Below are 21,774 nucleotides of genomic sequence, written 5' to 3'. Positions count from 1 at the left end.
AGTCATAACACCCCCCCCCCCCCTCCATTATCTAGCTCAGAAATATTTTTCCCTTTCCCCTGTTAAAGCTCCAAAATGTCTGGGGTGACAAAAGTCTGGCTCCTTTGAGAGTTTAGGAGGCAAAACCCCATAAAGTGTAAGTGGGTCTGAGTATAACCCCTCCGCAGTCATCCTGCTAAGATGGTCCATCCGGTCTGCACCCAAGCCCCCTCTGTGTTACTGTCTGGAAGCAATATATAAACTCAAACAGCAAGGCCATTCACAGTCATGTGATCCAGGACACTGGTGAAGGCACAGACGGTTTAGACAAGAGAATGGCAACTTTCTAAAGTGGTATTTGCTTAATTGTGACTTCAAATCCAACATTATCATTAGAGAACTTTGAACAAGTCTTTTGAGAAGAAATCGGACATTTGTACCAGGTCCCAATCATAAGTTAGCACTTAAGTGTAAGAATGTCCAATGTTACCCTAAGAAAGAGGCAGTTTTTAGAAAGGGATAGTAGTGGGGCACAAAATGATGCAGGCCCACTAGTAACATTAAATTTCCAGGCCCTGGGTACATCTACTACCATTTACTAGGGACATGCAAGTAAATTAAATGTGCCAGTGGGGTAGAAGGCAATTTTACCATGTTTAAAAGAGAACAAGCACAGAGTTCCAAAAACAAAAAAGGGGTTTGGCAACCGAAGGCAAAAACCTGGGGGTGACCCTACAGAAGAGGCCAGGCCCAGCAGTGTACTGATGGTCTGTCAGTGCAGATGGTTGAATGGTGTCATGACCCTTTGAAAGGATATTGCCTTTCAAGCAGTTTCAAGCAGCTCAAGAGAAAGTCCTGCTCATTACTGGACCATGGCTCTACTTCCTCAATGTCTGAAGTACCAGCTCGGAGCAGAGACTAGAACATGGTGTGCAGCTTTAGAGATTAGACTGCAACTCCTCTCAAGACACCATTGTGTGAAATACCCATAATTTTCTTGCTCTACCCTGTCAAGTTCTCGAACAGGAATTTTATCTAGGAGACCAGAAGTAACAGCTCGCCGGTGGAAGACAAATTATACATCTTCAGCTGATCAACCTATGGGTTCCAAATGGAACACCTCTGGCAAAGGCTTAAATGGCAGGTTTTCTATATCCGACCTTGAGAAGATGGAAAAGTAAAAAATCCAGTAGTCAAAACTTGGGCTAAATTCTATCGGGCAAAATTAATCAAAGTCCAAAATGACCCTTTGCTGAATGAACACAGATCCCAAACAAATGATGGTTCCTTATACTTAGTCCAGACTGTGCATATGCTACTAAACTCAACGATTAATAAAAACCAAACAAAAAAAAAAAAAAACCACAATCTGCAGCTCAGTGTGGTGGCACTGTGGGTATAGGGCTGGCCCCATTATAAGCCATAATGAGCCCCTCCACTGTATGGTAGGATAAGGCACAGTATGTGACTTTAGAACAGGTCCGCACTGATTAATGGGCTTTCGGAGAAGCAATTGTTTAATAATCATGCCTTCCGTCAAACAACTTGGACATTTCTACCTTTGTTTCTCAAAGTTATTACCAATCAGAAAGTTATATTAACAAATGTAATTCATGAATGCCAAGACAGTCAAATGATATTGTTAGATCATTGACAGGAGTCTGCACAATGAGCTCACAAAAATGTATCACAACCCAGGGTACTATTAGCAACAAAGTAAGTAAAAGGGAAGCTACTGTAAAGCACAAAATTGGACTGAAGCCACTGCCCATCAAGGTCAGCTCATCAGATGGGGAAAACTTTGCACATATGGTACATTTGTTTTTGGATAATTCGATAAAGAAGTCCTCAAGCTGGTGACACTTTAAAAGTCCAAACTACTGGAAAAAGTGCAGTCACTTTGGCTCTGTGGGGAAAGACAAGAGATGGAATGTTGGAAACATACACTGCCCATCAGCTAAATGATAGAACTTTAGACCTACTTTAACATTAGAGAGATGGATGCCATGCAGTTTTACAGTGCTTCACAGAGTGCTGAGAAGCTCTATCTGGGATAAGGTAAAATAAATTAACGGTATTACAAGAGATCCCACAGCCCAGGAGCAAGTTTATAAACTGTACAGTTCATTTAAAATACTATAAAATACCATCTAGTGCACACAATCGATTAAGGACATACCTGCATACATTTGTAATATCTGCACCAGAATACCCTTCCATGTTTTCTGCTATGAATTCAAGGTTAACATCATCGGCCAGCTCCAGTTCTTTAAGACTTATTCTCAGAAGTTCTTCCCTACCTTTCGCTGAAAATACAAAAACATACATAAGTCATCCTTCAGTAGACATTGCTGCTGAATTAAGAACAGGTATATATTAATTATTTGCATTAAAGATACTTTAGCAGAAGAAAATTATCACATTCATAATCTACCCAAACTTTACATACTCCCCACCCCACTGAGGAAAAGACACAGCAGTACCTTCACTGCAGATAAACTTGTCAACAGTGGCACAGGTGAGTTAGTTACTTATCTTCGGTAATGCCTTATCTGGTACAGTCTAGCTGCAGATTCCTTACCTTAGAATTATCCTCAGGTGTCAGACTGGACCCAGAAATTTGCTCTTGAGCAGTACCCCTGCGCGATGGTAGTTGGCATCAGTCAGCTGTGCGTGGCTTCATACACGCCAGAAATTACGTTTGCTGTGCCCACATAGGTGCCACTCAGACACACCGACGTCTGTTACTTTGTGACTTTCAACGTCAGAAGCATGGAGCCACGAAGTACACCCACCACGGGTGTAGAAACCTTGGACCCCAAAAGGGGAAAGCTCTGACCCCACAAATCCGTTCACAGAGCAGGGAGATTGGTATGTCAGCAAGAAATCTGAAGCTAGATAGTCTACCAGGTAAGGCATTACCAAAGTTAAGTAACTTGTTCATCTAATAAGATACTTCTAGCCACAGATTCCTTACCTCAGAATAGATACCCAAGGAATACCACCCGAAGGTGGGCCTGTGGACCAATTTCACATGAGGAAGTCCTGCAGGACCAAACTGACAAAGTACCCAACCCTACGAATCAGACTGTCTAGGCAGTAGTGCTAGGTAAACGTTTGCAGAAAAAACAATATTGCTGCCTGGCTGATGTGCAGGACCGTAACTCTGCGAGCCAATGCATTGGTCACAGCTTTAACTCTGGTGGAATGAACACAAACCCTCAAGGGGTTGCTTCTTGGCCAGTGCATTGCGAATTTTAATGCAGAGCATGATCCATCAGGAGATGGTCTGCTTCTGCCCGGCTTTTCCCTTCTTCACTGACATACCCCACAGAGAGTTGGTTGTCCACCAGGACCTCTCGTGTGCTGTCAAGGTAGGTCCTTGGAGGGATGAGGCCGAGCATAAAAAGTAGGCAGTGATGGTTTGGCTTACAGAAAACTCAGTGACCATTTTTGAAAGGAAGCCCTCGTACGAAGCACCATTTTAGGTAGATGTTAAGATAAAGAGGCTTGGGTGTCAAGGCTTGAAGTACACTGACCCTTTGGGCATAAGCACAAGTTACTTACGTGTGTAACGATATATCTGTACAAGACAGTTAGTGATAGATTCCTTACCTTAGAATATCCCCAGGCGTCAGACTGGATCCGGAAGTTTGTCAGCAGTACCCTTGCGCGTCGGAAGGTGGCGTCATGTGGCTCCGCATCTGTTGCTGGCGTGGTAGGTGCAGAGAGGACGTCACGGAGACTACTTATGCGCCACCCATGCACGCTGACATCAGTTCTGTACACAACTTTACACGCCAGGAACACAGAGCCATGCAAGAAACTGATCACTGGTGCCATGAAACTAGGGCCCTGAAATGGATGACCTTAACCCTAGAAATCAGTTCGCAGTAAGGGGCGGTAAGGAATCTATCATTAACTAATGTCTCTTACAGATATATCGTTACACAAGTAGTAACTTGTGCATCTGAAAGAGACACGTTAGTGATAGATTTCATACCTTAGAATAGATACCCCAGCAATACCAACCCCGGTGGTGGGTCTATGAACAAGATCACACCAGAAAGCCACGGAGAACAGAACGGCCAAAGAAGCAGTCTCTACGGGCTTGACTGTCAAGGCAATAATGCTTGGTAAATGAGTGCAGCGAGGCCCACATAGCTGCCTGACTGATGTCCTGCAAGTGAACACCGCGTCTCAAAGCAGTAGTGGCTGCCGTTGCCTGGGTAAAATGGGCACGCAGCCCCACAGGAGGCTCCTTAGCCAATGAGTAACAGGCTTTGATGCACAGAACAACCCACCGAGAGACCCACCGAGAGATGGTCCGTAGCCAACAAAAAGTTTGTCAGCCACCCGGAACTCTTGTGTGCGCTTCAGGTAGGCGCTTCAGGTAGAACGAGAAAGCATGTTTTGGGTCCAGACGGTGGAGCCTCTCTTCCTCTTTTGAAGGATGTGGAAAGAAGGTGGGCAAAGTGATGGTCTGCCCGATGTGGAAGGGCGTGACAACCTTTGGCAATAAAGAAGGACGAGTCCTTAAAACCACTTTGTCCGGGCGAACAGAGAAAAGGTTTAGAAGAAAGAGCCTGGAGCTCACTTACTCTTCTGGCAGAGGTGATCGCTACCAGGAAAGCAGTCTTTAGAGCGAGAACCCTTGATAGTGCCCAGAGCAGAGCCCTGCTGGGCCAAAGAGAAGGAACAGAAGGACCTTGGAAAGAGGCAGAAAGGGGATCCACAGCCTTTGCTGTGCACCATGTCACAAATTTGTTCCACCTGCAGGCATATACCGCTTTAGTGGAGGGAGGCCTGGATGCCAGAATAATAATCAGACTTCGGAAGGAAGGTCGAAAGCCGTCAACTGTCGCCGCTCAATCTCCACGCATGGAGGTAGAGGCTGGGCAGGTTCGGGTGGAGGACCGTCCCCTGCTGCTGCAACAGAAGATCCTCCCGAAGAGGCAGTCGATCGGGGGGGGGGGGGGAAATCGATTGCCACGCTGAGTAGCACGGGATACCAGTATCTTCGTGCCCAATCCGGAGCCACAAGGATGACTTGGGCCTGGTCGCGCCGAATCCTCTTCGGCACTCTGGGCAGAAGTGGTATAGGCGGAAAGGAGTACATCAGACCGCAGCTCCACTCTTGACGAAAGTCGTCGCCAAGCGAGTGCCGCCTTGGCAATTCCAACACGCAGAACTGAGGACATTGTGCATTCTCTTCGGTGGCGAATAGATCTAACCAAGGCTCTCCCCACTGCAGAAAGAGACCTTGCGCCACATTGAGTTTAGATGCCATTCGTGATCCATCATGCACCAGCGGCTGAGTTAGTCCACCCTGGTGTTCAGAGAACCCGCCAGGTGTTGAACCACCAAGGTAATACCTTGATGTTCCAGCCATGTCCAGAGGCGGAGAACCTCCTGACATAGGGTCCACGATCCCACCCCGCCCTGTTTGTTGCAGTACCACATGGTGGTGGTGTGGTCTGTGAACACCTGCACTACATTTCCCCGGAGGGAAGGTATGCTTTCAGTGCAAGTCGGATCGCCCAAAGCTCCAAAAGGTTGATATGGAGCTGGGACTCAGCGGGAGACCAGAGGCCTCTGATCTCCGCCTCTCCCATGTGGCTGCCCCATCCCAGGAGGGACGCATCAGTCACCACGGTGTGCTCCAGTTGGGGAAGTGAGAGGGATCTGCCACTGACCCAATCGCCATTCGTGAGCCACCACTGCAGTTTTCGTGCAGTGCCCTCCGAGATCTGGATGTGATCGGACAGGTTGTCCTAATGCTGTGCCCACTGGAATTTCAGGACCCACTGTAGACCCTGCATACACCATCTGGCATGTTGCGCTAGCAGGATGCAGGACGCCATTAGGCCCAGGAGCCTGAGGGTCATCCTGACAAACCCGGGATGGAGGCTGAAAGATCATAATCATAGCCTTAATATCTTGGACGTGCTGCTCAGGGTGATAAACCCGAAACTGCGTCGAATCCAGAACCGCTCCGATGAAGGCGAGCGTCTGAGAGGGACTCCGATGCAACTTCGGCACGTTGATGGAGAACCCCAGCAAATGCAAGAGGTCGGCCGTTGTCTGGAGGTAGGAGACGACCGCCTGGGGCGAGCCCGCGACCACGGCCATCACTTTGGTGAACACCCGAGGGGCGCTGGGAAGGCTGAAGGGGAGCACGGCAAACAAAGTGCTCTAGGCCTATCGTGAACCCCAGGTAACGCCGGTGGGCCGGCAGGACAGGGATATGAAAATATGAGTCCTGCAAGTCTAACGCTACCATCCAGTCTCCAGGGTCGAGGGCAGCCAAGACCGGAGCCAGAGTCAACATCTTGAACTTCACCTTGCAGAGGAAGCGGTTGCCGTTCCTGAGGTCCAAGATGGGACGCAGGCCCCCTTTCTCCTTCTTGGGGACCAGAAAGTAGTGGGAACAACCACCATGTCCTACTTCCAGCCCAGGAACGCGCTCGATGGCTCCCTTGGCCAAGAGGGCCGTGACTTCCTGCTGGAGAAGTGCAAAATTGGCCCCCAACATGCGGTGGAACTGAGGTGGCATGGCTGAAGGGGCAGTCTCGAAGGGGAGGGAGTAGCCCCTTCGGACGATCTGCAGCACCCACCTGTCCAAGGTAACGGAACGCCAGTGGGGAAGGTAATGGCGAATCCTGCCGGCCACCGGCGTGGTGTGTGCCCCAAAGCTCAGACTAGGAAGGCTTTGAGGCGGATGCGGAGGTGGACTGACTCGCACGCTGGCCCCCTGTCCCGCCGTGGCAGGAACCAAGTCCACGGCCGTGCTGATGTAGGTTCTGCGCAGTTGTCTGGTTGAACGAACATGTCGGCCACCCCTTCCGTGGCCACGAAAGTAACGAAAGCAGGCGTGGCCGGGCGAGTTGTGGAGATACCCAAGGACTTGGCCGTAGCCCAAGAGTCCTTAAAAACGCTACTATCTGCCTTTTCGCCAAACAGGCGAGTACCATCAAAAGGGTACTGTGCATAAGAGAACTTTGTACATCCCCTGAAAAATCAGTGGACCACAAACTGGCGTGGCGACGGAGGGCCACTGTTGTGGAAGTCACCCTACCCAGTGAGTCTTCGGTGGCCAGTCCACACCTGATGGCGAACTTTGCTGTATCTTCCCCTCAGCAACAGCTTGGGAAAACACTGTCCGAACCTCCTCCGGACACTGACGCAGCACCTGCGCAACAGAGTCCCACACAGCGTGGGAATAGCAGCCCAAGAGGCATGCGGTGTTCACCGACCGCAGCCCTAAGCCAGCAGATGAAAACAGTTTTTCTGAACTGTTGCAGTTTTTTGGATTCCTTATCCAGCGGAGCGGTAGGGAATGCGCTTTGGGAAGTGGAGGCCTGGATGACCAGGTTCTCTGGGGTTGGGTGGGTGGATAGAAAGGCAGGGTCACCCGGGACCAGACGATGGCGCCTGGCCACATTTTTATCCATGGGGACCCCCGTGGCTGGTCTAGACCAGGTACCCATCAAGACATCAGTTAGGGCCTCATTGAACAGCAGCAGGGGCTCCCAAGAGCTTGCCGCCGGCTGAAGGACTTCAGTGAGGAGATTAGTCTTGAGGGTCACTGTAGGCAGGTCAAGGGCCTTAGCTGCTCTACGGAGCACCACAGTGTATGTAGAACCCTCCTCCATAGCCACAGCAGGAGGAGAAAGAAAACCAGGGTCAGAGGAGAGGTCAAGGCCACCGGCATCCTCTAACTCTTCTGTCCATTCCTGTTCCGACCCGCACTGCAGTGCGAGAGGATCCTCAGACCCCTCCCAGTCATCCCCTTCCTCCACTGCCCGTGGAACAGGCTGCGGAGGTGGGGGAGGGACAGGGGAATACAAACTGTCAAACTGCGCAAGGAACGGCGCCGGTTCGGCTCTGTGTCCCAATTAGTGTCCCAACTAGGACCAAAATTGTCCGGAAAACAGCGTAAAGGCAGTGGCGGAACGAACGGAACCCACTGCGGAAAAACACATTAGGTGAGAAAAGTAGTCAGAAAGTTATTCGCATTGGCGATTAGCTGTGAATATCACATGAGATTCTGGCTCTAAAGAAGGGGGGGGGGGGGGGGGGGGCGTGGTAGCCCTTTGTAAAAGCTGCAAAGGTCTTACCATGTCTGTAGCGGGAGAGCTGTGCCTCGTGGTCAACTTACTACATTTGTGCTCAGGACCCTCGTGAAAACCTGTGTTGCTGCATCGGATATCCGTCGATAATGGGTCCGAGCAGGCGTGGCTCTAAAGTATCTAGATCTTCATAATCCGGTTCTGCGAGTAGCGTCTGTTAGGAAAAGAGACATAGAAAACAGACCTGGCGCGTCGGGAGGGGCCTGTGCTGCTGACGTGGGGGTTATCGGTCGTCATGGATATTAAAGCCCCGTAAAATGAAGCGCAAGCCGTTATGTGATGAAACGGTTTGGGAAGAGAAAGCAAACTAAAAACAGAGCAGGTGGGACCATTGACAGAAATGGGTGCGGATGAAAAGGCACCGTTTATGGGAGTGTTAGTGTGTCTGATGAAGGGCGTTGTTAAGCTGGTCGCCATGGAGACCAAAAGTGTCCCATAGTAAAAGAGTAAGTCCAAGGATGCTAGAATGGGGCCCAGAAGTGTCGCAGCTTAAATAAGCGATGGTCTAATGAGTGCGTTAAAGATCAAGGATGACAATGAAAATCAAGGATGACAATGAGAATGTGGGTGCATGTGATTGTTGTGCTGTGTGTTTGGAGAAATCCATACACCCCCTGTGCTGGTCATTCCCGGCAAACAGGGGTTTGGTACAGACGGCCCAACAAGCCCATAAACTGTACCTTTACATCCGCACCCATTTCTGTCAATGGTCCCACCTGCTCTGTTTTTAGTTTGCTTTATTTTAACTTTATCTTCCCAAACCGTTTCACCATACAACGGCTTGGGCTTTATTTCATGACGACCGATAACCCCCACGTCATCGGGACAGGCCCTTCCTGACGCGGCAGGTCTGTTTTCTATGTCTTTTTTCCTAAGGGACACTACTCACAGAACCTGATTATGCAGAACCTAGTAATGAACACCACCTGAGCAACTGTAAAGATACTTAAGAGCCACGCCTGCTCGGACCCATTATCGACAGATCTGATGCACTAGCCTTTTCTGGATGGAGGGTAAAAAGCCTTTCAAAGCCAATTGGATCATTCGGAGCTCCAACATGATGAGGAGTCCAGATTTCACCGAAGTCCAGATCCTCTCATCTCCACCTCTCCCACATAGCCGTCCGATCCCAGGAGTGATGTTTGTCACTGTCAAAAATGGTGGAGGAAGGGGGAGGGGTCTGTTGACCCAAAAGCAGTTTGCAAGCCACCACTGTAGGTCCTTTGCAGTTACCTTCAAGATCTGGACCATGTTGGAGACATTCCGCTGATGTGCCCACTGGAACTTCAGTTCCCACTGCAGAGCCTGCATATGCCAATGGGCATGTGTCGCAAGCAGGATGCAGGAGGCCATGAGGCCCAGCAGCCTCAGCAAGTCTCACCGAAATCCAGGATAGAGGCTGAAACAGCTGTATTATAGCTTGGATATCCTAGACTCACCATTTGGGAGGATAGGCCGGGAACTGCACCATGTCCAGAACAACTCAGTTAAAAAGGCGCATTAGAGGGAGTTGGGTGCGATTTCGGCATGTTGATAGTGAACTCTAGCAAATGCAAGGGGTCTGCCATAGTCTGGAGGTGGGAGACAACAGCCTTGGGCAAGCCCACCTTCAACAGCCAGTCATCGAGACAGAGGAAGACTGGCACCCCTGATCTACGCAGATGAACTACAACCACCATCATCACCTTGGTGAACACCTGAGGGGCGCTGGTGAGGCCAAAAGCAAGCACAGAGACTGAAAAGGCTTACGGCCCACAGTAGACTGCAGGAAACTCCTGTGGACAGGCATGAAGGAATGTCGAAATATGCATCCTGAAAGTCCAACACCACCATCCAGTCACAAGGGTCCAGGACAGAGAACCTGAGCAAGAGGGAGCATCTTCAATTTCTCCTTCTTGAAGAGGAAACCGAGCGCAAGTTGAGGATAGGACAAAGGCCTCTGTTCTTCTTGGGCACCAGAAATTAGCAGGAATAGCAACCATGTCCTAATTCTGCCGTCTGCTCTTGCTCTATGGCTCCTTTGGCCAAAAGAGCAATCACTTCCTGGCAGAGAAGAGATAGGTAGTCCTGAGTCAGTCTGTCTGTCATTAGTTGATGGCATGAGGTAGTAGCAGTCTCGAAGGAGAGGGAGTAGCCGATCTAGACAATCTGCAAAACCCACCAGTCTGATGTTCCAGACGGCCAGTAGGGCAGGTGATGGCAAATCCTGCCTCAAACTGTGTGCCCATGACGGTGAATGGGCACATTAGGAGGTTGGTGGACTGACCAGCTGTTAGCCACCTGACCCACGGAGCCTGTAGGAATCACGTCCGTGGCCATGCAGAGGTTGGAAAAAGTGTGTGTCATGGTGGCTGGGTGGGTTAAGAAACGGTTGTATGCCCCTTCAGTGGCAACAAATGGAGCAAAAGACGGATCACGGGTGACAATGGGCCATAGAAAGGTCCAAGTACCGGGCCATAGTGCTGTCCTTAAAGCGCTCCAGTATCGAATCCACCAGGTCTCTGAAGAGTTGGGAGCCATCAAAAGACATGACCAGAAAAGCCAGTCGTTCTCAACCAGGCATGGCATTGAAGGGCCACTGTAAACTAAACCACTCTGCCTAGTGAGTCAGTGGTGTCTAGCCCACAGTGGATGGTAAACTTTACTGCATCCCTCCCATCGGCAACAGCCTGGAAGAGCACAACATGGGTTTCCTCCAGAAACGTTGGCAGCACCTGTGCAACTGTATTCAACAGTAGACCAAAAGGCACGTGGTGTTTACAGACCGCAGTGCCAGGCTGTTGGACTAAAACATCTTCACAAGATTTTCCAGCCTCTTGGATTCCCTGTCTGGGGTTGCGGAAGGGAATGCACCAGGATTTACATGTGACATTGAGGCTCGGTATACCAAGCTGTCTGGAGCGTTGGTGAAGAAATGTGGATACCCTGGAGCGGGGCGGTAGGCAATTGCCCTGTTCACACGAGACCCATTATTGGGCTTGGATAAAGTACCAAGCAGGACATCCGCGAGTGCCTAATTGAAAGGGAGAAGCACTTCTGATGGGGACACTCCTGGCTGAAACACTTCTGTCAAGACATTAGTATTGACTGTCACCAAGGGCAAGCTAAGGTCTAGGAACTCAGCTGCCCTCTGCACCACCATTGCAAAGGAAGCTCCCGCCTTCATAGCCACAGTAGGGAGAAAAATCATGCCAGTATCTGGAGAAACATCCAATCCACTGTCTTCACCCATATCCTCACACCAGTCCATTTGTTCTTAATGAGGCTGGTCTTCAGGGTTCAGCGAATCCTCTCATAGTCCTAGACCGAACAAAAGGGTCAGACACTGGCCTGGAAGGCATAGCTACAGTCTCCGCTGGAGATGAACAACACTCCTCCAGCTCTGTGTTGGGAAGGAGGATGGAGATTCCGCCATCGGGAGCATTGCACTCGGGATCAGCATCTGGGAAGGTAAAGGTGGCACGACCAGCACCAATTCGGATCAATCTGTGAATCCATGGGGCCCAAGTGGCATCAGTTACCGGCGTGGATCCAGTCGGGGCCCCTCCTGATAAGCAAGGCCAAGAGGAGCACCAGAAGAACGGGAGGTCCAAATATGGCTACAAAAGTATTTTATTCGCGCGGGGGTTGCTTCGGCTTTTTGTTAGCCGACGGACATGGTGAAGTCAAAGCACACTTTGACTTCTTACTGGACTTAGACTTACCTGCATGGCTTGACATCATTGTGTGTGATAACGTCCTCTGGCTCCAGGGCCTTCCTTTTGACTGGGACCTCAAGCAGCACAAGTTGAGCTGCTATAAGCTTGTTGGAACGCTCCCTCAAGGCCTTTGGGTGCATGGCATGCCAGTTGGGGCAGGCCTTCGGGTCATGGTCCCACTTGAGGGACGAGAGGTATACAAGGAGTGGGTCCGTCAACCTACGAAGACATCCCTGCTACACCAGGAGGTATACCCCAATAAAGTCTTAGACAAAAGAAAAAAAAAGTCAAAAGGTGACTAACTGGTAGCTCTTCCAGGATCTGTGCTGGCTGGTGAGAAAAGAACAGATGTCAGAGCGCCTGCGTGGTAACTGTATAGGTGCTGCGAACACCATTTACGGTGCGGATGATGCAACGCTGAGCAGAACAACTCCACCTACCAGCATGCAAGTGTACAGCTCACGAAAAATTTACAGATACATTCTGACACATGGGGATAATTCTAAGGAAAGGAATCTGCAGCTAGAAATCTATCAGATTGCTTATGTAAAAGGGCAATCAATTAAAACTAGAAAAGGAAGACTCCATAGAATCACAGTGCTAAATAGGGCCAGTTGATACCATAGAAATAGAAAGGCAGAGTAAGCAGTAAAAAGCTAGGGTTGTCAGAGTTGTTGGATTCAGTGGCTAGTCAAGTACCACTTATGTTTCCTAACCTAGGCCTAAGTAGCAAAATGACCTTTTATCTTCATTTGTCCTAGCTTGTTCTACATAATCGTTCTAGCAATGACCTTTTACCCAGTTATGTCCTGAATAAATGTGGATTGTTTTCCTTGAAACTAGCCTCATTCATTATGCATGAGGATATCTTAATCCTCTCCACATAACAGGATTAACATACTCTGTACAAAAGTCATCGCTATCTTCACCCTCGGGCGACAGGGGGGACTTTGCATAATTACAATTATTGATTTCGGCTCATCTACATAATCGTACTCACAAAATATTGATTGTGGTAGAACCCCAGAGGATACCTTTTTGGTATAAAAGAAACGCACCTTCACTAGGTAGACTGAGGAGACACTTTTACGCTGACACAAAGGTCCCTACATGCGGAGGCTTAAACAAGCAGCGGCCAGAGATCCCTTGTGGGGTGTCCAATTCCTGACCAGGAAGGAGTCCTTCATTCTCGCTCATCAGGTAATGGGTTTGGCTCTTTCCTAGGGGATTCTTGGCTTTACACCTACATATATGCTAGGTACACTTAGGTAGGGTATGCACAGAAGGAGTACGCTGGATTACTGTCAAGTTTGTGCCCACATATATTTACAGTTTTAGCACCATGGTAGAATTCTCCCTTCGGGTTTACTCTATTGGTGTTTGTAATCTCTTACCTTTGCTTCTATTGACTGTCGCAGCAAACATGTTATATACTAGAATGACGCTGGTTCAATAAATGCTTTTTGAAAACATCCCCCAACGTTTATTTTGGGCATCTCTCTGAGACTAAGTGAGCAAGACTGACTGGGCGAAAAGTACTGGACTGTTTCCACGATCCATGAAGGGTCAAGGATTGTCATGTTCAATGGTTGTCAGAAACTATTCGCTCCTTGGTAAGGTTTGGGGGCTTATTGTAGCACTGTGAGCTAGCTGGTCTAGAGGCGGACATATCCTGTGGGGTTGTCCAGAATCATTCTAGACACCAACCCCTCAGTTTATGTTGTCCACCATACAAGCAGATCCTATGTATTTTTAGGAACTACACAACACCATTTCATTTCAAAATGTAAATTCGCACCAGGACCTAGGTAGTTCGCTTTTGTTTCATATATCCAGAGTACAGAATATCACTTGACTTGTGGACTCAAAGGGTTGTTAATGGATTTTTCTCCAATAACAAGGACCTTTCATACTTTGTCCTAATCCCTCCATGTTTCCCCGCAGCTAGCCAGCTAATGATACAATTAAAAAGTTGCACTCAATGAGAAGGCAGGCTGTTGCTTTGCTTTAATTTAGATAAACAATCGAAAAAAGTTTCTTTGCTGGGCCCACAGTAAATGAAAAGTTGGGCCACTGCTTATTTGAAGTTCAATGCTTAACAGGTCAGTGACGCTTCTACAGGCTTTTTCTCAACCCAACAAGTTTGCGCTCAGATGGAGGGTTCATACAGCAAATGTTCACAGAGAAAAGATTCATCAGACAGGCAGACTGTGGTCTTCAAGACACCAGATTATGAAGTATCCATGAAATTAGCTATTTCTTCATGTTGAGTAGGTTCCTAGCAAGATCATAATATTGATTGCGGAGGCATCCTTGGCGACAAACAAATTCTTGCTTTTTTAAATTTTTTAAAAATTATTTTCTGAAGCATTTAGGGGCATACCCAAACCTAATTTGAAACCATGAAGTGCTTCTGTAGCACATAAATGGTTTATTTTTTGTTTTTTTATTTCATGTTTAAGTTATGCAGCTCAGCCCAGACTATACAACCTCTCCTAACAAAGCTAAAAGGTGGAGGTACTCAAATATTAGGCCATGGAAAAATGAACAATAAACTACGCTGGTTTCGAGGGCCAGCTATGTATCATGACTGATAGATTTAAGAAAAGGTTAGGAAAATACCTCTGAAAGTATGAGTGGGAGGTTAGCGGACATACAAGACAGAGCAGCTGTTGATCAAGTTTCCGGAACATTGGCTTGGTTATGAATATGGCACAGACTACGTAGAAGGCTATGAAGGACATTATCTCAAATGATCTCAAATGGGGCAATGCTGATGCCAATTGAAGTCACTGAACTTAAAACTGGTTGTACTCATGCACTGTTTGTTTGATGTAACATCAGTTTCAGAGGTGAAAGTGGCAGAGTAATTTGAATAATGTGCAATTACAATACCAATAAAGAGTAGAAATGTACATAGTAAAAAGAGGTCACAAGAGTGAAGAGAACTGATGACAGAACCACAATCCCCTTCTGGCAGAATGGTAGCGCCTATAACCTGTGGACCATGAGGAATGAAGTGATAGGCTCTCAACTGCGCCAACACCCTAGCCCCCTCGAAGATGAAGAACCATACTAGAACTCACGCTCAAGACTTGAGACTTCAAGCATTATTGCAAACAACTAGAAAGATGGAGAGCCAACTCCTCCAGAGACACCTATAAATCCACACTCCGAAGGTATCACACTCCGCTTAAAGAAGCCAGAAAAGTAGTTCTCGTGCTCCTACTGGAATCCTGCTTCAATTCCGGCAAAGAACTCTTCAACATAGTCAACAATTCAGTCTCAAATACCATAATCTCTTCACAGATCCTCTGTGATGACCTTTCAGACTTTTTCTACAACAAAATGCTTAAGATCTACACCAACTTTGACCCCAACACAGTGTAGAGAGCATCATCACGCAACCACCTCCAGGATCTCCCACCTCCTAACAAACTGGAACACGTCTCTCCACAGATGACACTACTAGAACAATGCAGACCATCCACTCAGGGTCCCGTACAGACCCCGGTCTACACCACATGTACAAACTGGGAAGCACACTAATCAGAGTCAGCCTCAGATGAAACTTCCAGAGAGCTGGAAACAGGCAGAAGTCCTAGCTCACCTGAAAAAAGCAATGGCCAGCCCGAATGACATCAGCAACCTCACGCCCATCACGCTTCTGCGGTTCCTGGCCAAAGTTCTGGAGAAAGATCAAGTGGCTCTGCCCATCTAGAACAGCAACACCTCCTGGACGCCACCCAGTCCTGGCTCTACAGCAACCACAGCACAGAAACCGCCTTCCTGGCAGCAACAGACAACAACCGGTCCAATATGGACAGAGGAGAAGGGGTCACCCTCATGCTGCTTGACTTCCCTGTGGCGATCAACACCATCTCCCATGGCACTCTCCTCACCAGACTCCAGGACTCAGGATCCAAGGGCCCGCAGTGAGCTGGATTGCCTCCTTCCTCTTTTTTAAAAAAATATTTTTTATTTGCAGTTTGAACACATCAATACAAAAAATCAGCACAGAAACATATCAAACCAGCACAGAATACAATACATAAGATTAATGAGCGACTTATAAAGAGACTTCTAAAAGCAGGTTTAAAATCTTATGACCCTAACTCGGCTGACTACTAGCCGTCTCCCTCCAGGTTAATATCGGGGCCCATAATCTATTTTCAAAATCCCGCTTTTTTTTTTACTTTTCAGCTCACAGGCATCTCTCGCTGTTATGAATGCTCAATAGTCTAGAGAGCCACATTTGAAAAGAAGGGGGCGATATATCTTTCCAGCCCGAGGCAATTAAAATCCGAAGCACCGCCACAGACATAAAAACCAGCGCTTCCTCAGCCTGTGCCAATTTCTGCTTATGATCACAACCCAGTAACATCAGGGTCGGGGATAGATCGATCTTATGACCTAGCAGCCCCTCCCAAAACTTTCCAACTTCCCTCTGTAATGAGGACAATGAGCTGCAATTAAAGAACATATGCAACGTATCAGTTTGACCGGCATTACATCTAGGGCATCTATCATCTACCCTGACCCCCCACCCCAAAGGGAATAATTTGGCGGGAGAATTATATAAATTAAATACGGTTTTACAATGCTGGGCCCTCAAGTTTGTAGATCTGAATACTTTTCTGTTCAGAGTAAGGGCCAGATCAAGATCTACATCAGGGTCTCCCAATTTCAAAGCCAAAGCTGCCTCTGTTTTTTCCATATCATCTTGCAATTCTGTGATTAACTGCTTATGAACCCATTTTATCTTCCTACGTCCCACAATTAACAGTTCAATTATGGGGGACCTCCTCCATTGACAGGGGTTTTGGTCTCAATGCCTTTAATGACCGTGTGACTTGACCATACAAAAACCAATGATTAACCGAGATGCCAAACCTTTGTTGGAGGTCATCAAAACCAAGTGGTTCAGGACCCCTCCAAATATCCCCAAAGGTCCTGATGCCGAGATCCCTCCATACCTGCAGATTCCTATCAGCCCCCACATAAGGGAGCAGACTAGAGTTACACAGGTTGAGATAACGATTTACCTTTGGGATTATGCAATACTTGGAAATAGACCTCCAAACCCCCCAGACCCCTTCCAAGATCTTCAGGCGGGGCCTCTTATAATATCTGCGGTCGGCTTCACGACAGAGCAACCCTATGGCCTCTTCCCCAATTAACAGCTCGAAAATAGAGGGTATGTCCTGGACTGCCGAGTTAATAACACCAGGAGTAATCTTATGTTGAAATAGTATAGACATTTGTGTCAAAAGACAGGACCAATGATATCTCAAATTTGGTAGGTCCAACCCTCCCCTCTCCCTGGGGAGCAACATATAATTTGTAGACCGCCTGATCCTGCCAAACTGCCATATAAATCTTATAAAAATAGAATCCAAGCTTTTAATTAGTTTGCCCTCCAAAAACAGGGGTATGGCTCTAAACAAATAAAGAACTCTAGGAAATATTGACATTTTTAAAACATTTACCCTCCCGATCAGGGAAAGATGAAACACATCTATCCTCCCTAACTCCTTTTCGATGGATTTCAAGTGGGGGATAATTCTCGGCTATTATTTCCTCTACCGAGGCATTGATCTTAATCCCTAGATATGTTGCTGAATCCACATATCTTGTGTCACTTTTGACTAAATTCCTGGTACAGATAATTTGGGTTTTGGATTCGTTTAGAAGATAACCCGACCGCTTGCCGAAGTCCTCTGCTATTTCGACCAGGGCAAAAAGCACCTGCTGGGGATTGGTAGTAATAATTGCCAGATCGGCATAGGCCAAGATTTTACTAAAATGGCCATTACATACCACCGGGCTAATCCTGGGGGACCCTAATATTTTCTGGATAAGAGGGTCGATGTACAGTGCGAAGAGGATCGGGCAGCAAGGGCAGCCTTGGCGGGTGCCTCTCTTAATGGCTATCTTCTCAGAGCTCTCACCCATAACCACCACCCTCGCAACTGGATCTACCTACATTGCTTTGAGAGCTCTGATAACTTTCTCCCCGAATCCTCTCCCAACCAGCACACCCCATAGGAAATCCCATACGACCCTATCAAAGGCCTTTTCTGCGTCGAGCAGGATCATGGCCATCTCCCCTCCCCTTGCTACCTGGGCATCGAACAACGCTATTGCTCTTCTAATATGGTCCGTAGTGCTGCGGCCTGGTATAAACCCATGCTGCCAGGGGGAGAAAAGACTACCAATGATCCTGCCCAACCTCTTCGACCAAATCTGTGAGTAATTTTGTGTCGCCATGGATTAGCGAGATTGGGCGATAGGAGACCAGTTTCTCGCGGGGTTTCCCTTTCTTATGGAAGACTACAATGTTGGTTTCTCGCAAAGAGGCTGGAACCACTCCTGTACACATTCCATTAAATAGATCCACTAATAATGGTATAATCACTGGTTCAAAACATTTGTAGACCTCCAGAGGGATCCCATCCGGGCCAGCGGCCTTAGCTGAAGCTCGCTCACGCAAAGCTTAAATTATCTCACCCCCCACTAATATCCTTATCCAGTTCATCCTTCTCCAAAATATTGAGACGGGGACCATTATCAACCACCTCGACCCCCTGATTGTCATCCCGCCTTTCCTCATCATACAGGCGTTGGTAAACGTTTTTAAAAGCCTGAAATCTCATTTGTCGGTGTATATTCCTCCCCATTTTCTTCAATCAAGGAAATGATATTCCTACCTTTCCCCTGCCTAATTTGCAAAGCTAAAACTCTGCCAGCCTGCTCTCCCGTTTCGTAACACTTGGCCTTGGATGTTTGGTACTCTCCCGAAGCCATCTGAATAATCAGCTTCTGAAGTTCTGCTCTAATTTTCAGCAATTCGCTCTGGCTCTTGCTGCTATCCCCTCCGGAGGTTATATCTCTCATATGCTGTTCTACAGCAGACAGAGTACCCATTAACCCCTCGACTTCCCTCTTATCCTTTTTTCTTATCCTGGCCCTAATACTTATAAATTCACCCCTTAGAGCCGCTTTGAATGACTCCCAAACACCATTCCTGGAAGCGCTATACCTATTGGCAGCAAAAAACTCATCTACCCATTTCAACATATGCCCGGTGAATCTTCTATCCAACAATAAACACCTCTCAAAAGTCCACCTGGTCCCAACCCTGTGATGTCCCGCTACTTCATAGGTCAATATCAGGGGATTGTGGTCAGACAAATTTTGGGAGTTTCGTTATTCCTACTCTATTTCATTAGAAGAGATAAAAAAAAATAGTCCAACTTAGTAAACTTCTAATAAGGATTTGAAAAATAAGTATAACCGGGTTTGAACGTCTCTTTTGTACCCCATACATCCTTCAACCCATGTGAATTGATAAGGGCTTTTATTGCCCTGAAAACTCTTGGTTTTCGACCCGGATACATGACAGTCACTCCAGTCAGAGGAGATATTCAAATCACCACACATAATTATGGGGGTTGGCCAGGTAGCTAGCTCCAATTCTAGGAAGTCAAAGAGCTCTGGATCATCTTCGTTTGACCCATACACTACACAAAGTGTCAGGCCCCTTTCTAGTTCCACTAAAACCCATCTCCCATAACTATCCGACTTAGTCCGCCTGACCCCTCCCAAATTTTTTATTTTTTTTTAAATAAAATCGCAACTCCGCTATTTGTTGAAGATTGGGTAGAACAAGCTGCCAACTCAAAACCACTAAGAGACATAAGGCTCCTTTTAGACCAGGGTAGGTGAGTCTCCTGAAGACAGAATATCGATTCCATTATTCTTAACAAAGTGGGCCAACCTTAGACGTCTCCTACAGTCGTTTAACCCACCTATATTAATTGAGCAAACCCTAATGCGAGCCATCTTGATGTGCTATTTGAACATAACAATGAACCTGCTCTTTAAACCGCTTCTGTATCACCAAAGCCATTTTGTGGCTAAGAAAATAAACACGATGAAACAAACTGCAATTTTTCCCCTTATTTTTTCCCCTTTTAACCCCCAAACCCCTACATCCCTTCCTCCCAGCCCGATCACCCTCCCTTCCGCTGTGAACCCCCCACCCTTTTGCTGTCCCTCCCCCGACCCCTCCTTGGTGAAGCGCGCAGACCTAGTCTGTGCATATGATGGAGCTGCAGTGGGCATGTGAGGACAAGCACTGAGAAAACAATATCTAGTACCCTTTATAGCCCCTTAGCTTAGTTTTAGCTATATAACTCCAAACAAAATGACTCAGATCCCGACCACCCCCAGTACATGTATGATTATTCTCCCAACCCAGTTCAGTAACTAATCGACCTTCTTGCCCAGGGAGGCCAGATACTCCTTCGCTTTAATTTCAGACGAGAAAAAGAGTCCTTCCTTCATTAATCACTTTTAAATGAGCCGGATTTATGAGATCGGCTTGGATCCTCTTCTCCTGAAAGTGTTTAATCATTTCCCTCAATTGCCATCTTCTCTCCACAGTCGTGTGGCAGTAATCAGGATGAACAAAGAAGGAAAACCCATCACCGCTCCTCCTAGCATCTGGTCTAGCCTTTTCTGCAATGGTCTGTCTCAATATAAAATTACCGAAAAATATCAAACCTGCTCTGGGTTTGTCACCTTCTTTAACATTCGAACGAGCCTTAAAGGGGGTGCGGTGGACTCATATTTCTATAGACCAATTCCAGCTTGAGAGCTCTGGAAAAGCTTGCTCAAAGAGCTTGATGATAAATGCTCTTATGTTCGACCCTTCCAACCCCTCCGGAATCCCCAAGACCCTCAGTTTGTTCTTACGGAGCCTGTTCTCCATCTCCTTCATTTTCCACTGTAGGTCCACAACCTGGAAACTTGAGCGTTGACACTGCACGTAGCAGCAGCTACCTCTGCCTCCGTGGATACCACACTCTCTTCCAGATTAGTCACTCTGTCCGCTGTATTCGTGCAAACTTTCGAGAGCTTCCTTACTACTCCCTGCATCTTCCTCATGGCGGCCTGTGCCTTACGATTATCCTGGCTAGTTTTCCTCTCTATGGGCAAGTATCTCCTGATGTATAGTCTCCAAGAGTGAACGATGAGTACTACCCACCGGTACTACCCACCGCAGATCCACCGCAGATCCACCTTGCAGGGCTAAGTCAGGAGAGTGATCCCAGCTCAGTTCTCGGGTGGAGTGACCAATTTTCAAAGACTGACTCTTGACCACCGGAGGCCGCGCCAGTGTTGCTGGAAGACCATCCTCAGTGTCCGATTCTGCGCCTGAATAGGAGCTATGCTCTTCTTCCTCGGACCATTCCGCCCCATCAGAGACAGAGAAATAATATTCGCTCTGCACTTTCTCATCGGTAGTCGTACCAATAGGCAACGGATCAGCTTTCTGTGGCTCGAAGTTTACACCACGGCATCCTTTCCCCATATCCAGAGATGCTGTGGTGACATCCGCAGGGGGGGGAGGCTCAACTGGAAGAGCTTCCATATCTGCAGGGGCAGATGAAGGACTTGAGAAGTTAACTGAGGATATACCAGTGGGGGTGGCAGAGTCATTGCGCTCTTCAAAAGTCAAAGAATTACCAGAAAGAGTATCCGCCGATAAGTTTACACCGGCCTCGACAGCCTTAGGGCCCTTCTCCTTACCTACTTTAGGGAAGATATCCGCGATTGAAGCTGCCGCGAGCCGGGTCCTGCCTGCCCCCTGCTGCTTCCTTTTCATTTGTCCTGCTGGTATCTGGAGTCCTCGCAGGTCCTCAGCCTCAGTCTCCTCCTTCTGAGATTTTTTCCCGTGAAGCGCTGATTTGGAACCAGCAGCCACTTTGGGGGCCATGGTATCCCTCTGCGTTCTCGAAACCAAGGATCTCCTGCAGAGATTGCCAAAACTGCCACTTTCAAACTTTCCTGGACGTAAGCTGTACAACGCCACTCTCCGCTGCCTCTGGACCCGACTCCGCCCCTTCTCGCGAAGCTCGCGGAATCAGTGGACAGACGAGAAAGCCGCGAACGCGGCC

At 47.8% G+C, this 21,774-nt stretch overlaps 1 protein-coding gene across 8 annotated transcripts in view; it reads right to left on the bottom strand.

Annotated features, from left to right (window-relative positions):
* The window catches only part of LOC146821298 (katanin p60 ATPase-containing subunit A1-like), a 214,861-nt gene that overhangs the window by 24,337 nt on the left and 168,750 nt on the right, over positions 1-21,774 (bottom strand). For 6 of the 8 annotated variants that reach the window (XM_085612242.1, XM_085612246.1, XM_085612244.1 and 3 more), the window contains one exon: positions 2,159-2,285. In XM_085612242.1, the coding sequence (XP_085468368.1) occupies positions 2,159-2,285 (127 nt within the window). The remainder of the gene's footprint in view (positions 1-2,158; positions 2,286-21,774) is intronic. The other 2 variants (XM_085612248.1, XM_085612250.1) reach the window with 1 other exon arrangement.

Source organism: Triturus cristatus, chromosome 6, assembly GCF_964204655.1.
Source record: "Triturus cristatus chromosome 6, aTriCri1.1, whole genome shotgun sequence".
Classification (NCBI taxonomy): domain Eukaryota; kingdom Metazoa; phylum Chordata; class Amphibia; order Caudata; family Salamandridae; genus Triturus; species Triturus cristatus.
The sequence above is the reverse complement of the archived record's forward strand: the minus strand, read 5'-3'. Positions and strand labels throughout refer to the sequence as shown.